Source organism: Leptodactylus fuscus, chromosome 2 (assembly GCF_031893055.1).
Source record: "Leptodactylus fuscus isolate aLepFus1 chromosome 2, aLepFus1.hap2, whole genome shotgun sequence".
NCBI lineage: Eukaryota > Metazoa > Chordata > Amphibia > Anura > Leptodactylidae > Leptodactylus > Leptodactylus fuscus.
In genome coordinates this window covers 155056765-155074233 of record NC_134266.1, presented here as the reverse complement: position 1 = coordinate 155074233, position 17469 = coordinate 155056765, and the positions used below count along the sequence as shown (strand labels likewise).

The 17469-nt window shown below is 38.4% G+C and overlaps 1 protein-coding gene across 3 annotated transcripts in view; it reads right to left on the bottom strand.

Moving 5' to 3' along the window:
- Positions 1-315: 315 nt before the first annotated feature.
- CLIP2 (CAP-Gly domain containing linker protein 2) overlaps positions 316-17469 on the bottom strand; it is an 84594-nt gene continuing 67440 nt past the window's right edge. For all 3 annotated transcript variants that reach the window (XM_075264866.1, XM_075264865.1, XM_075264867.1), the window contains 8 exons: positions 13113-14057; positions 12251-12308; positions 10728-10811; positions 9498-9654; positions 7689-7848; positions 5407-5592; positions 2731-2793; positions 316-1305 (listed from right to left, as the gene is read on the bottom strand). In XM_075264866.1, coding sequence (XP_075120967.1) covers positions 1294-1305; positions 2731-2793; positions 5407-5592; positions 7689-7848; positions 9498-9654; positions 10728-10811; positions 12251-12308; positions 13113-14057 — 1665 coding nt within the window. In that variant the 3' untranslated portion in view covers positions 316-1293. The remainder of the gene's footprint in view (positions 1306-2730; positions 2794-5406; positions 5593-7688; positions 7849-9497; positions 9655-10727; positions 10812-12250; positions 12309-13112; positions 14058-17469) is intronic.

Here is a 17469-nt window from a genome sequence, read left to right as displayed (position 1 = left end):
AGTCCAATAATATACTCTCAAAGTCTGTCAACTGAAGAAAATTTCTTAAAAGTGTGTTGTAGAGACATGCCTAGCAGTCAAGGGAGCTCTCACCAAGAGGTTCAATACCAAAGTGTAGCTTCTGAGAGACGTCTTATAGGGCAGTGGGAGAAGCACTTTTGCGCCCTCCTGTGGCGAGGCCCAGCATCTAATCAGACCACACTTGTTATCATTTACATAAAATCACACTAATAATTAAATATGCTAATGACGATAGAAGAATTTAGTAACATACTACAGGTAAAGTAAGGTAAGGAAGTCATTGGCTGAGTTATGATAAATAAGGAATTACATTTATTTAAAAAGGCATATCTTACATTTATGTTCATGTATTGAACTCTGGCATTTATCTAACATAAAATATCCTTGGTCAAAAGTTCTATAAGCAACATAAAATCAGTAAGACTTAAACAGAAAGACATAATTTAACACAAAGTACCTTTAAACCGTTCATGAGTAATCGGCAATATATTCCATATCATTAGCCATAAATCCATATCCATTATACTAGAACCAAGTTAACTAACTGTATTTGTCTAGTTATGAATAGGCTCGATTATAACATACACAGGGAAGCATTTTGTAGAATATGGTTAGACAGTGGCCATTATAACAATAAAATAAGATATTTACAATAAAAAAAGAAATATATGTACCTCTTCTTTAATTAAACATTGTCTGGCTCTAATAAAACATATGCATGATGAACTGTAGCCCATATGGTAAAGCAATGCCGGGGGCCGAGGGCCAATCTAGAGTGGGCAGAGGGTATGCTCTTGGTTTTATTAAGTATAACCTTGTATTGTTTTTAGAACATTCATACTTTGCAATACTTTATTGGTCATAGACAAAGCAGAGGATGGTTAAAGTCTTCGTCGTCCTTAGTGTTTAAGTTGCAAATGCCACAAGAAATCCCAAACAGTTCATAAAATCTTATAAGTCTCAATATGTAGCAATTCATTGCAGTGGGGACATTGAACTTGGAAGTTTCGAATCGGTGCTACTAGCCAGCCTATAGAGGTCATTAGCAACATTTTGGGTAAGGATCTAATGGTTCCTGGTCTTCAAGTCCATGCCCTTTTCAGAATACAGCAGTGACCATCAGATGATTGTCCTGGGAGGATCTACCGATACAAGTCAACACTGTTCACATAGGAATACTGCACAAGACTTTCTGATATGTCAGTCCCACTACAGAGAAAATTCTTGCAAAAGTTAAAAAGTGTATTGTCAGTATTCTTTCTTGTGTGGACATCAATGGTTTTCCTAAAATAAAACATATACACAATGACATTTAGCTATATTGCAAAACATTCTAATAAATGTTGTCATGTAGAACATCTATTAAACTTTTCGCTGCCAGGGTTTTCTGGATATTTTGCACTTCTGGTAGTCGGGGCAATTTTCACAGTTTTGAGATGGACACATAAAACCTAAATTGCAATGTTTTTCTGCAACTCTTTTTTCTTCCATTATACATACAGGGAAACCACTGGCATTCTGGAAGGTATAACTTACATGCTCCGATTTCCAAAATCGCAGCATGTAAGTTATACCTTCACACGGAGGAAAATGGTGAGGAATTTGGTGTGGAATTTTCCACGATGAAAAAAAAAGCCTCCCATTGATTTCAATGGGTTCTGTTAGCTTTTTCTTCCACTAGAGGAATTTTAAGGGTCCATTCACATGGAGGAAAATGGTGAGAAATTTGGTGTAGAATTTCAGCGCTGAAAAAAAGGACTCCCATTAATGTCAATGGATTCCTGCTAGCAGAAAAGGGAACCCAGTGAAGTCAATAGGAGGCTTTTTTTCATCGCTGAAATTCTACACCAAATTCCACACCATTTTCCTTCGTGTGAATGAACTCTTAGGCTGGGATCCCACTGGCCGGAAACGCCGTGATTTGGCCGTGGCGGTAATGCCGTGGTAAAATCACAGCGTTTTACAGTACTTGCAAAGTGGATGGCATTCATGCGAATCTCATGCGCACTTTGTGGAAAAAATTGCAGCACAGACACGCCAAAGCCGTCGCGGTTTTGAAAATCGCAGCATGTCAATTATATCTACGAAAACACCGGTGGCTTTCCTATAGATATAATTGTAACAAAGTCCACGAAGGAAAGTCCGCAGAGGAAAAATCTGAAATTTCTGTTGAAAGCTCTGCAGGAAGAACCGCAATGCGTTCACGCCGCGGTTCTTCCTGCAGCGCTTTACTTCTTCTTTTCTGCCCAGTAGGGTGTTAGCCTTAAAGTACCTGAACTTTAGGTGCTCACACTAAAATACTTTGAATAACTTGCTGGGGGCCAGGATTGCCCCCTTAAATGGAGTCTTTCACACGGGGTAATGCGGCACTGATTCTTGCATGATAACTTGCATAAGAATCAGCGCTGCAAAACAGAATCCCATTGACTTCCATGTGTTACGCGCGTTAAACAGAACCCAATGAAGTCAATGGGATTCTGCTTTGCAGCACTAATTCTTACGTGTTATTGTGCAAGAATCAGTGCTGCGTTACCCCGTGTGAATGCCCCCTAATTCACTCTCAGTTTGTGTTTTTAATATACAGTATAACCTACCTCTTGCTACTTTTTTCCTGTCAATGGTATATTTTTTTACTTATTGTTAATAAAAAAAATTTAAAATAAAATGAAATTTTGCAGTCTTACATATATAATCATACAATTGAAATACCTCTGGTTTATGCGCTTTTTCTTGCTGATGGATACCATTGGCAGAACCTGAGTTTCCAGTCACCTATTGAAAATTTAAAACAAATTAAATACTATAATTCCTATACTACAATGTATAAGTAAAAAAAAAAAATCATTAAAATATTTTAAAAGTCGGTGGAAATATCAATGAAACAATGGTAACATGACACATAAAATAAAAATAAAAGCAACTTTAGAAGCTTTTTGATTTGGCAAAGCAAATAGTTTCTGAGAAAGCTTCATTCAGATATCTACATCTGGAAGTCTGTATAAAGACACTGAAATAAATAGGTACATATGGTGTCTCCACACTATATGCAAATGTGTGAATAAGGTTGAATACTGATACTTGAAATCTAATTTTCAGTTCTCAGTGTTGCTTTCTTACTTGGAAGCTAACAGTGTTACTTTTACTTATTACTTAGTTGTAAGGAATGGATACATCTATTTCAAGCTACTTTCACCCTTTTATTCTCGTTTTTTTCTTAAGAAAAGAAAGCCATAAAAAAGCCTTTATTGCTTTTTGTGTTTTTTTTTTTTTTTTTTGCGTTTTGTTGGCTTCCCACGCCTGCACATTAAAGTTGACAGACATCAAGAGGAGAAGGAGCCGGCCGCGCAAAAGAAAGTAATCTCTCGTGCCCAGAAGATTCAGACAGGAATACAGGTAAGTACGATGGGGCGGGGTGGGCTGAGTTAGTTAGTTAGGAAGGGCTAGTAGTAGGTGGGTCAGCTAGGGAAACAGGCCGGGGGTATGAGAGAGGGAGGGGGAGGGAATGAGAGGGGGATGTAGTGTGAGTCAGCTCTAAGTGAAGAGCAATGCATCTTGGTAGTTGTAGGATAAACAAACAGGAAGCTGTGCCTGGTAACCAAAGGCAGAGGATGCCAGAAGCTCCTAGAAAAACTCAGTAATCACTCAAAACATTGCTAAATGTATTTGGGTGCACTTATTAACCCATTAATAGCACTAACTGACTTTTTTTTTAAAAATATATCTTTTTTGCCCGGAAAACCTCTATTAGTCAAATGAACCCTAATGGGATCGCATTCATATAGGAGTAGTAGTTAGTGTTGGATTCCAGGTTAGTCAGGAATGGTGATGGGAGCAGCAATAAATGCTTCAAAATTAAAAGTATAATAATGTAACATGAAAATCTTCCAAAAGCAGCTAAGAAAGGAAACCGCTCAGGATGGGGACACTGCTAATTATTTTTATTGCTTGATAAATTTGTACCTTTAAAACTATTTTTTTTTTCTAAGGTTAGGACTTTTATATATCAAGCAAGAAAAATGGATTTACTCATTAAAAGTACAAAATGGTTGTTCTGCTCTCGAAAATAAAAGATGTTTGTGGCTGAATGTGGTTGTGGAATAATATCTGACAAATATTATGCCACTGCAAGCATTGAAGATGAAAAGAAATGTTACTACCATTTTATATACTTGGGGGGCTCAGAGAGAGCGTCAGGGAACCGAATAAACTTAAAGTGCAGGAACTATGGCAACAGTGATGATTTACCTGTTTCGTCTGTGCTAAAGTAAAACTTAATCCCCAGAAATTCTTTAAAATACTAATACTGATGTCCACTGACTGAATGTACAGTACAAATATCTTTCATTTTATAATCACAGATTTTAGAATAATCCTTTGCAGGTTTTTTTTTTAGGAAAAACTTCCTAACTAATCGGTCTTCCCCTTATTAAACTCTCCCCTCTACAATCTATTCTGAATGCAGCGGCCAGGCTCATCTATCAGTCTACATGCTACAGCGATGCCTCTGGTCTGTGCCAGTCACTACACTGGCTGCCTATTCATTATGGAATACAATATAAAGTTATCACCCTCATCCACAAGGCTCTCCATAATGCTGCACCTCTCTACATTTCTCCCTCATCTCTGTCTACCGCCCAATCTGTGCTCTCCGCTCACTCAATGACCTAACACTTACATCCTCTATTATCAGAACCTCCCACTCCGGTATACAAGACTTCTCCCGAGTTGCACCACTTCTCTGGAATGCGCTACCCCAGACAATCAGATTAACTCCCAATTTCTACAGCTTCAAGTGCAAGCTAAAAACACATCTTTTCAGACAGACCTATCACAATTCCTAATGTAAACCCTTCCGTACCGTAATTAGAATCCCTAAAATGAACTCTGCCCTGTTCCTGATCCCACATTACCCCACACGATATGATGCCATTTCATGCTAACTTTATATGTCTAGGCACCATCTGCACGTTAAAAGACACGACTGGTGATGGCTCATAGAATATTAGGTTTGTGTAGTGACAGTAACCTGTATTAAAAAATTGTCTGACCATTGTATAAGCAATGCCGCCCCTTCTACCTCTTGTGTCACCCCCTCTACCTCATAGATTGTAAGCTCTTGCGAGCAGGGTCCTCAGTCCCATTGTGTGAAGTGACTATTTCTTTGTAATGTATCTTTTTGTCTGTACTGGAACCCTACAAATTGTACAGTGCTGCGGAATATGTTGGCACTATATAAATAAAATTTATTATTGTTAATAACTTCCCACATTCATATCAGTAAGTCTGTTTGACATGAGCTGTAAAAAGCCCACCTTTTGACCCAAAATTAAGCAAAAATGGAGGCAGATGAATGTTAACTGTATGGGAACTGTCTGAAGGTTTTACCTGAAGCTTTTCAGCACTGCTTCTCATGGCCTCCATTAGCTTTTCCATTTGTTGACCTTGCTCAAGAGCTATTCGAAGAGCATCTTCAGTGCTGCCTAAGCGTTGCTGTAACCTTAGCACCTCTGATTCTGTAGCTGGATCTATTAATGAGAATCTCCTCTGATCTGCCCCTGATTTCTCTTTATCCTGATGTATAGGAATAAAATGAATTAACATAGGCACTTATTGTGTGAAACCTAAATACATTTTATATAGTCATCTATAACATCAGCATCTAACAGTGTTTTACATTTTTTTTACTTTATATTCTTAGGGTATATTCACATAGCGTAATTTGTCTCTGATTTTGGGGCGGATTCAGTGCCGCACCTCCCATGAGGCGACCTGAAGCGAGCGCTTCAGGCGGCACTATGCCAGGGCCTCAGGGAGGGCGGCATTTTTGCTAACCTAAGCCAGTCCAGGACAAGCTGTCCTGGACTGGCTTATCACCGAGCGGTGGTTTGGGGAGGCCGCTGGAGCAGCGCTGCTCCGGCAGCCTCCCCTCACGCTCAGGCAGAGAGCAGGCAGTCTCCGGGCCTACTCTCTGCCGGCGAACGGGGCTAAGCCCCGCCCCTTCACTCGATCACGCCTCCGATCCACCCGGCCACGCCCCCAATCCACACGACCACGCCCCCGATCCACCCGGCCACGCCCCGATCCGCCCCCTCCTCCCGGCGGGGGGGGGGGGGGCGGCTTTCTGCAGTTAGCTTGGGCGGCGAAAGGGGAAGGTTCACCCCTGGGCGGATTCCACTATGATTCTTCACTGAGAGGCAGAGATCGCAGCAGGATGCTGAAAAAATAAGCTCTCTGTTCAATCTTACTGCGGATTCCATGGACTCGGCAATTTGAGACTCACCACCGATTAGGATCATTCATCTTGGCTTAATCAGCTGTGGAAAACTGCACCGTCTCGGATTCCTCTTTATTTTTTGTTATGTGAAAATGCTGTTTCATTTGCAGGACACCTTCTGTTGTGTCGAGTTTAACAAACCATGCATGTTCTAATAGGAGTTCTGGGAAAGTAATATGCAAATAAGTGCTCCTTGAAGGAAAAAAGAAAACTCACCTTTGGAAGGTAGCTGTCTATAGATCAATGCCTGGTTTTCTATGAAACTTATGCTAGGTTCACACTAGTCTTCAGCTTTCTGTTCTTCAGAAAGCTAACCACTTAAAAAAGCAAGTTACCTGTGGACCTCATAGATTAGAATGGGGTCTGCAGGTTTTTTTGCCCAGTTTCCGCCTGAAAAATGCATTTTTAAAGTGGATTCGGGGGACGGAAACCCCGAATGTATACTGGGCGCTAGTATGAACCTAGCCTTAGTGATACTGTCTGGGAATAAAGCCAAACCAGAACATCTCTTCTGAAAAGATAAGAAACCCATCTGCAAACAGTTGTTTTGAGGTTAAGGCTGTGTTCACACTGAGTTTTTTTTGGTTAGGAATTTGGTCAGCAAACTGACTAGAGATGAGCGAGTAGTGAAGTATTCGAAAATTTGAAATTCGATTCAAGTAGACCTCAATATTCGACTATTCGTTCGAATATCGAATCCCATTATAGTCTATGGGAAAAACATGCTCGTTTCAGGGAAACCAAAATTCGACCAATTGGAGTCAGCAAGTCCACAATGACACCTCAGGAAATGATGCCAAAACCTCTGGAATGCAACTGGGACTGCAGGGGAAGCATGCCTGGGTGCACCTAACATGCCCAAGTCTCAGTATGATTATTATTATTATTGCTGCTGATTTAGCCAGCCAATGACTGTATATGTATTTTTTCGATGCCTACGTTGTCCTAGTCCTGTCCCACCTCCCATGCATAGTTATTGGTGTAAAAAAAGCGCCAGGAAAGGTGGGAGGGGAATTGAATTTTTACTGCGTTTACTGCATGGTATCGATCGAATACTACTCGCTCGTCTCTATTCCTGACCAAATTCCTGAACAAAAAAACTCTGTGTGAACACAGCCTAATGCTCCTCATCAGTGTGAAGCAGAGAACTGGTCTGTCTGTGTGTGAGGTCACTGATGTACGTCAGAAGGAGAACTAACTGTAGGAAAGGAATAGACAAATAAATTGTCCTTGATAGAAAAAGGAAAACTCCAAAAGGAGGAGCTTGAGTGAGTTTCCTTTTTTCATGAAGGAGAACTTATTTGCCTATTCCTTTCCTATAGATCTTTCAAAAGTAAAACAAAAAACTAAAAAAAAAAAAAAAAAAATCAGCTACAATTTTTAATTAACTCACCAAAACCATTAACTTTTCTCTAAGTGCTTTGATTTCTTCTTTTAATTTCTGTTCTTTTGATCTCCAGTCTGCCTTATGGACCTCTCGGCTCAGGTCTTTTTCTGGTCCTGGTGAATGCCGATTAGCTTCAAGTAGTAACGCTCTTAGTTCGTTTAGACTCCTGGCATGTTAGTGACAAGCAGAAAATATGGTCATTTAGGGCTTACATACGTTTTGTGCCAAAATAAAAGCTATATTGCTCATTTTTTATTCTATACTGTATATTTCTCAGATCTGATTCGATATATAAGACTGACACTAGGGCCCTACATACATCTACATGCCAAGTGGTATTGCTAATACAAAATTCAAGAAGAAAAACCTTTTTGTTTCTAGCAGCCTGTAGCCGCTATTTCTTTATACAGCTAATATTCCATTCTTTTATCTGCCCGTAATATAAAATATACAACAAAATTAGTTGGGCTGGGGCCCCACGGGACGTAAACGCCGTGATTTGTCCGCGGTGGAAACGCTGCGGGAAAAATTGTGGCGTTTTACAGTGCAAGCAAAGGGAATGGGATTCATCCGAATCCCATGCCCACTTTGCGGAAAAAAACACAGTGCGGGCACGCTGCGATTTGCAAAGCCGTTGCGGCTTTGCAAATCGCAGCATGTCAATTATATCTATAGAAACGCCGGAGGCTTTCCTGTAGATATAATGTTAAGAGAAAGTCCGCAGAGGAAAACTCTGTGAACTTTCTCTTAAAAGTGCAGCGGAAAGAACCGCAATGCGTTCACGTGGGGCCTTAGCCTTACAAAGGGAATTTTTCAGCAGTAAATTCATTATAAACCTTATTGTACATACAATACATTGTAGAGCAGATTATACGGTTTCCAAATTACCCTCTGGAGCCCATTTTCATTTAATAAATCACCATTTTATTCATATGTATATGAAAATGGGGCTCCAAAGCTGAATGCAGTATGTACTTAGAGAGTGTAGAATCACCTCTACAATGTACTGTGATTAGGTTTATAACAAATTTACTTTTGAGAGACTTCTTTCAAACTACAATGGCTGCTGTTTAATTTACTATGCAGTGCCCTCTAGTGGCTGCTAGAATGTGATTAATTCTGTTGGGCTGTGTGAACAGAGGCAGGTGATTTAGAACTCTATAGTTAAGGCCACATGTGGTAAAAGAAGGCTGTAAAAAACTGCAGAAAAAAAAGCGTCAAAAGCACACTTTTTTTTCCCCACAGCATTTTTCATGGAGTTTTTGAGGGGTTTTTCCCCTCAATGTGTTGATAAGATTAAACAAAATCTCATTCACTTTGCAGGTACTGTAACACACAACATTTTTTTCCACTGCGTTACCACAACAGCCAAAAACATTGCATTTCTTCAACATCATACAAGGAAATTGGAGCTCCACTTCCTACAGATATTTTATTATATAATTTTGTACATCGGACCTATTTATGGTGTGTGGAGGGGGTACTGCGGGATGTTATACTATCTGGTGGCCACTTGTGGACATTATATTGTGAGAAAATAGGGCGCCAGGAAAAGGGGCACTATGCCGTATGGGAGGCCCAAAAGGCAAAAGTTTAACTTGGGGCACGACCCCTGGTGACATTTAATGTTTTGTATTTTTTTGTTTTTGATCAATTATCGACTAAGCTTTTTAGAAGCAAGAAAGGAACAGTAACTACTGTACGCAATAAGAAATATCATCGCACAATCACAGTGTTCCCCTAGTATATTATAAAGAAATAAAAGAACACAGGAAACTGATATGCACTCTGATGTCATAGCTGAGTTTCACTCACCTTTCTTTCTTGAGTAATTCTTGGCTGATCATTACAAGCTGGCCTGATGCATCATGGGACTTTCTGGAAAAAGCTTCTAGTTCCACTTCCAATTTTTTATTATCTTTTACTAATGAGTCCACCTTCTTGTCCCCTGATTTGCATTTGCTTTCAAGTGCTATAGGTTACATGAAAAGTTATATAGTATAATAATTCATCATTGAGAATTTACATTGTTGATTTTCCTATTTGATGGTTCTAGAGGCTTTGTATGTTTAGTCCTATTCTGTTAGCCGGATTATTTTATTTTGTAGAAATATATATCATGACTGATAAAATAAATGTATGCGAGCAGAACTTTAATGGCATGTATTTTAGAAAATTGTATCATTTTAGGCTCTATGGACCAATTAAAAGAATACAAAAACAGAATACCCCTTTAAGGCTGGGTTCACATGTTTTTGCCGAAGATTTTGGAGAGGAAAAAATCCGCTTCAGGAATTAGAAAAAGGTTTTTTGAAGTGAGTTTTTACATGAGGCGTTTTTTGGAGTGTTGTTTTGAGGTGTTTATTTATTTAATTTATTTATTTACTTATTTATTTATTTATTTTCCTCCAGCACAGTGTATGGACCTTGAAAAAAAACGCTAGTGGTTTTGGAAGCGGTTTTTGCAAAAAAAACGCCTCAAAATCCACTTCAAAAACCATTAGCGTTTTTTCCGCCTCCCACTGACTCCTGTTGTTTTTCTCAGGTGGAATCCGCCTGAAGAAAGGTCATGTCGCTTCTTTTTTCCGCTAGCAGAAAAAAAAACGATAGCAGATTACATAGGACTCTATTGTGAGGCGGTTTTTGGAGGCAGATTCCGCATCAAAATCTTAACCAAAAAACTCTGCGTGAACTCAGTCTAAAGCTAAGGCTCCATATTGCAGAAACGCAGCTTTTATTTTTGTAGCTTTTGCTGCGTTTTTAAAAAAACCAAAGATAGGAGTATACTGAGCAGCAGGTAAAAGTATAAGACCTTCCTATATATTTTTTATTGCTTTGTAGCCATTTTTGGCTTTGCGTCAAAAAACTAAAGCAAAACCTGCAACAAAAAAAAGCTTCATTTTTACAATGTGGGGCCTCAGTCTAAATCAAACAAAACTGCACTACCTTGCACAGCTGCTACTATGTAGAGAGTGTGTAAGGTAAATAATGAAGAAGACTCAGAGCACCCCTTTAAGTTGGAAGTCACCAAAGATGTTAACTTACCATTTATTTGAGCCCTTAGAGATTCAATATGCGTAGACATGGATGAAATCTCTTTGTCTTTTTTACTAAGTTTGAGTTGCAGATCTAAATACAGAAAGAGAAAATTATTCTTCTAGCCCACAAACCGTCATGAATTACTAATAAGGAGTCCTCACTTAAAGATGTATATTAGGATGTATAGTATCTTAACAACTTCAGTACCGGGCTATTTTCCCTGGTTTAGGACCAAAGACACTTTTGTTTGTCTATCGTACATGTGATTTTGTAGACTAAAACATCTTTTTCACTCGGGTTATTCAAATGAAGTTCTGCAGGTTTTCACTGACACATAGGGCTTTATTATACAGGAAAATGTAAGTAAAAAAGTATGGACAATGTGTCTCTTACACACTTTTGCTGGTTTTTTTCAACAATGTGCTTCTAAAAAAACCTTTTTAAGGCTGAAGCTCCACTTTTGCTTGCAACAGCATGTCAATTATACCTGCGGAAATGCTTGCATAGTTTATGTTAAAAACGCTGTGGAAAAGTACTGACTCCAGAAGAGAAGGTGTATAGTACTAGCTCTAGAAGAGAATGTGTATAATACTAGCTCCAGAAGAGAAGGTGTATAGTACTTGTTCCAGAAGAGAAAGTGTATAGTACTAGCTCTAGAAGAGAAGGTGTATAGTACTTGCTCCTGAAGAGAAGGTGTATAATACTAGCTCTAGAAGAGAAGGTGTATAGTACTTGCTCTAGAAGAGAAGGTGTATAGTACTTGCTCCAGAAGAGAAGGTGTATAATACTTGCTCCAGAAGAGAAGGTGTATAGTACCAGCTCCAGAAGAGAAGGTGTATAGTACTAGCTCTAGAAGAGAAGGTGTATAGTACTTGCTCCATAAGAGAAGGTGTATAGTACTTGCTCTAGAAGAGAAGGTGTATGGAACTTGCTCCAGAAGAGAAGGTGTATAGTACTAGCTCTAGAAGAGAAGGTGTATGGTACTTGCTCCAGAAGAGAAGGTGTATAGTACTAGCTCTAGAAGAGAAGGTGTATAATACTTGCTCCAAAAGAGAAGTTGTATAGTACTTGCTCCAGAAGAGGTATATAGTAAGGGCTTATTTAAAAGTTCTAAGCTATGAATTAATTATTTTGTCAAGAAAATGCTATTCCTTAGTTCCTTACGTTGCTGAAAACAACAACTGAGATTGCCACATGGATACTAAGTTTAATATGTATTTAATTTCCTTTATTTGTTGATATATTATTTGTATATCTAGTATGTATTATTTGTCCTTAATGCATAATTTGAAGATATCTTCTGGTAATGTATTTTGTATATTTTTCTCATTAATACATAAAAGGAGATTTTCCCTCTTGGCATCAGGACCATATCCAGAACATATGCCTTAAGTGTCTGATAGAAGAGATGGCTGCACATGTGGAGGTCTCTCTATTCACTTGTATAGGACTTCTGAGGCAGCAATAATTTACATAGTACTTAGGTCCATCAGAAATTAGTATGAAACGCACAATTCAGGTGAATATACCTTCCACTGTCTTTTTCATCTTTATTTTTTCTTCTGAAATATCATTTGTTTCAATCATCTGCAAAACACAAAAATACAATTATGTCCAAACTTATTTTTTCACTCTGGTATTGAATGTAAATTGACAATATCAGCTTTTATTCTATATGTTAATAAAGTCTATTGTGACTACTGATTAATTCCATATAGTGAATCTTTATGGAGGTCAGAGACTATTTAGGAATGCAGGACTCTAAATCTCCAGCTGCCCTCTACTTGGTTATAGAATCAATTATATAAAAGTCAGCAGCCTCTCTACTGAAATCAATGTTACATAGTCATCTTAAATTTTATTATTCTAATAATGTACTGAATTAAAAATACTTATTATCTGCCTAGCTAGCATCTACCTTTTGCCTGGGATGAGTACACATCTTGAGCATGTTTAATGCGTAGATTTTCGTGATTTAAGTCTAGTTCTACCTTTTGGCAGTTATCTTCCTAAAGATTAATGACTGGTTTTCAAAGAAAGCTAAGGGGATCTCTTCCTTTTGGAGGAGTTATACTGACTTGGCTATTATTCCCAGATTATGCCCTAAGGTTTTTTGAAATCCAGGTATAATCTATAGTTCAAAAGGTCTTATTTGCATATTACTTACGCATAATTCTTAGCAGGGAATAATAAGTCCCTGTACCGTTTCTCCCTAATGAGAGACATTACCCATTCTGATCCACTTATGTAACAGCTATGTTATTTTATTTCCATTGTTCTCATCCAGTGATGGATGAGAACAAAGGACATTAAATGAGGGTAGCTTTAGCAATACAAATATCATATACTAATGTAAGTATTTAGTGAAAACAGAAAATCATAGTATCCCACATTAGGACTTTGTGAAGAGTGAAGCGCCTCCATTGACTGCAGTTTGTTTTCCAGGACCAAAATTCTCTCCTGTAGTCTTTGGATCTCTTGGATGTTCCTTGTGTCTGCTTTCTGGAGCATGTCATAATCCTGCATTTTCTTTTCAGCAACTGAAATCTGTTCTTTTAGGAAGGCAATGGCTTGTGTCTGGTCATTATATTCAGCTTGCAGCTTCTGTAAGTCACACACTTGCTTCTCGGCCTCTCGATACTTGTCTTTAATATCCTGAAGCTCTTTGAGGTGTTGATTGGTTTTTGATTCCAGCTGTGTCTTCCAGTTGTTATTTCCTTCCTCAAGTTCATCCCTGATTTCCTGAAGTTTACTTTTGAGAGTTTCCCTCTCTTTGACATGGACTGCTATTTCAATCTCATTTTTAGCTTTAAGGTTTTCAATTTCTAGTTGATGCTCCATCTTTAGGCTTTCCACATTAGCTTTAAGTTCAACTATTTCTTTGTGTTGGGAGTCAGGACTGGTAACCAATGAACCTTTCAAGTCTTCTAGAGATCTCTGGTGGTCAGAAACTAAACTGTCCAATTTAGACTTCCAACTATCCATCATGCCTATGTTCTCCTTTGTAGCCTGCTCTAGCTTTTTCTTCAGCTCTCCGATCTCCTGTACATGCTTCTCATTTGAAGTCTTTAATTTTTCAATTTCTTGTTGATATCTTTTCATCTTTTCTTCATACTTATCTCTTTGCTGACTGCTTTCCTTTTGATGCTCCCTGCTAGCAGATAGAAGTTGGTCTCGTAAACGCAAGGCCTCCGTCTGAAGCCCAATTTTATGTTCCGGTAAATCTGACTGACTAGAGTTCATTAAACAGTGCTGAAGGTCTTCAATCTCATTGCGACGAAGGTTAAGCTCCTCTTCCAGCTGCTGAATCCTCGTCTGCTCTGCTACAGTTGTCTGCTGTAAAGAAAAAAACGAATGAACTGTTGTGGTTTATGGGAGCTAGGACTAAAGAGTCTAATACTAAAACTACATCCAAGCTTAAACAGTAAATTTAGTGATTTTATTTTACACCAAGGGTTAAGGTTAGGCTCAGTGTTACTATAAATATGTAAATGACTTTTATTGGCATTATTTTACATGTTTTATCAATGCTAGCAGACTATTACATTAAAAAAAAAAATTACTGAAAAAAAAAAAGCCCTGGTGTAAAAAGAGTTCAATGAGCCATAAAGCTTGGGTGTTAGAAGGTACTTGTTAAGAAATGAAAAATACAATAAGTGAATTGAAATGAATGTGGCACTTTAGATTTAAGCCAGATTTTGAAAGAAAATGGAAAAATACAGAATCCCATAATTCTCAGTTTTGTCGTAAAGTTCAACTTGATGGGCCATGACCTTCCATAAAGTAGTGGCAGTAAGTGCTTCGGTATATAGAGGGATTTTCTGAGATTCTAAAGAAATTAAGAACAAGCTGAATATGGTATGAAATAATGAAAAAGTAGCCTATAAATTACCCATTAAATCACCCGCTGGCTCCAGCACTGTTGTTACAGTGGCCCGGGCCAGTCCCACCAGTCCTGCAGTGATGACATCACATACACCTTTCACACAATCACTGCATCCAAACACTGGCGCTAGCGGTGATGCTTGCATGTATATCATATGACTTCTTGGCCCATATATGGATTTCTGTACTTATCTACATAAGAGGACTACTAAATCCAACTTTGATGGAATATTGCAAAATCAGATTTTATGACTTGGTAAGGAGGCCTTCTATAAATTATGTAGAAATAACACATGGGCCATCTTTGAACTCTCCACCCCTCTAAGGGACCCTCTGAATTTCGTGCTGTGGCTTGTACTTAAGTAGTTGGTATTCTGCTCTTTTGCCTCAGCACCTACATTCAATTTGGGAACTGGTGATATATGGTCCTTAGAGCCCATAAACTCAATGCAGTAGCTAAGATAGCAGAACATGGACTTTGGGCAGTCTATGCAGGGCCTAATATGTACTTGCCAGTTTACTAAGTGGTCTTGTATTAAATATTGAATTATTATTTCTTACTACAGGATTTGAACACATTTATGCACCCATATACATTTTAGTATCTCATTGTCTTCTTGTGATCATTTCAGGTGCTAAAGATGGTTTACTGGTCCACTGTCCCGCAATGTTAAATTATATAGAGGTCAATTGAAGGGGCTCACCAGGATTTACACATTGATGGCCTGTCCATAGGATAGGTCATCAATATGTGATCTGTGGGAGTCTGACAATTGGGTCAGACTATAAGGGTGCAGAGGTAGCAATTGCTATTAGGCCCTGAAGCTTTCCGGCGCCCAAAGTTCTGTCTACAACAGAAGAAAACATTGGTATTATTGATAACACATGGTGAATGGGTGTCCCATTACATATTTTGCATTGGGCTCAGAAGAGTCAAATTACCCTTCTACCCCACAATAAGTTGTTTGAAGAAGCTGCAGGAATCTTGATTACTATGGGTCTTCTCTGTACCAATGACATTATGTTCATCAGTCATGGTATAGCAGCAGCTCAGTCCCTTTCAAGTGAATGGGACTGAGCTGCAATGCCATGCACGACCCCTGCTGTTCTTGGTGTTCAGTGAAGAGGCCACATCACTCAACTGAACACTACAACCATCTGATATGTGGGGGTCCCAGGTGTCGGACCTCCATAAATCACATGTTAAAGAACAATCCTAAGGATAGGTCAATACTATATACTGTAAGTACTAAGAAACCTCTTTAATATTGGCAAGTTCAATTATTTTATTTTTATTTTTTTAACTTTTAAGATGCTAACAAGTTTGGGGAAAAAAACTATTCTTTGCTAAATATTTGTGGCAAGCTTACTTAAAAGGATGTTCCCTTCTAAGGACCCCAAAAACTTCTAGATATAGGTGTTGTACTGTTTAGTTAAAATATATCAAAATTCTGTTGTTCATTTTTTGTTTACATCCAGTAGATAAAGAGTCATTAGTGGGGGAGGTGGTAGACTCCCTTTAATTCTTTTTTTACTTTTCTTTTTATGGACTTATAGCCTAGTGGGCTGATCACCACTATACAACTACAACTACTAATATATTGCAGTGTATTGTGAAATCCATTCACTTCTATTAAATGTAGTTGTAGGCAGCCTGTAATGGAAATACATTGAAGATTGGCCATCAATGGGCTTCCTCCTGTCATCACTACAGGTCAGCGCCACTGGATCTCATTCCAGGGGACAGCAATCACATTAAACATGGCAGCGTCCAGATGAGGTCGGTGATGTAATACAGCGGAGACCTATTATCATTTTGAAAGTGCTGACATCCACTGTAATAGTAGTCCATGTCGGCAATAGGTTAAAATTGGACTGTTATATGCATCGTGTTGGATCTTCCAAATAATACACCATGGTCAGTTATTTCTAAATACAAAACTAATCACAAAAATATGCAAGCGGGAACTCATTCCAAATACAAACTTTCTAGCAAAATGTAATCACATTCAGCAAAACAAACAAACAAAAAAAAAAACAGCAGCCACCCATTACACTTTGTTCACACTTATGGCATTATAGCTTTCTGTGCTGGTCTAGTCTATCCAATAAAAATGCAAATTTGAATGACCCGTTATGAGTAAATTGTACATAAGAATCATAACAACATCCTTCAACTGGATCATAATGGGTATGTTATAGCTGTCATAAATCCTTAAAAAAATATAATAATATTTTACCAGTGTGAACAGAGCAATAGGTGATTGTCCCACAAAAAGCATTGAACCAGAGACAAAAAATGTTTCAAGCTACACATTTGCCACCATGTTCATCAATGTAAGAGATTATAGCACTGGCGAATATTATTGAACCGTGATACAATTTCATGCTAGACTGGACTGGGTTAAATGAAAATATTACATGTTACGGTTGTTACTGTAAATTATGATGCCAATTAAGATGAGCCAGACTGAATTCCTAACAGATACCTATGGAGCTCATTTGTTATCAATGCGGTAATGAAGATGTATAAAATGCTAATGCAGAAACCCAATGAATCCATGTGCTCTGCAACAAACTAAAAGCAGTAGTACTGTGTATAACAGGCCGTACCTTAAGGCTGGGTTCACACTAGCGTTGGTGTCTGACAGCTAGTGTTCGTAGCTAATGTGCGCGGAAGATTTTAGCATCGGACACTAACTTTGTTTACAATTTCCTACATGTTTACAAAATCCTACATGTAGGATTTTGCTGTCCGCTTGAAAAATCGGACATCTTTGTAAACGGACACTTAAGGACAGACACGGACAGTAAAGGACACTACATGATATCCCATTTAAAATAATGGAAATTGTAAATGGAC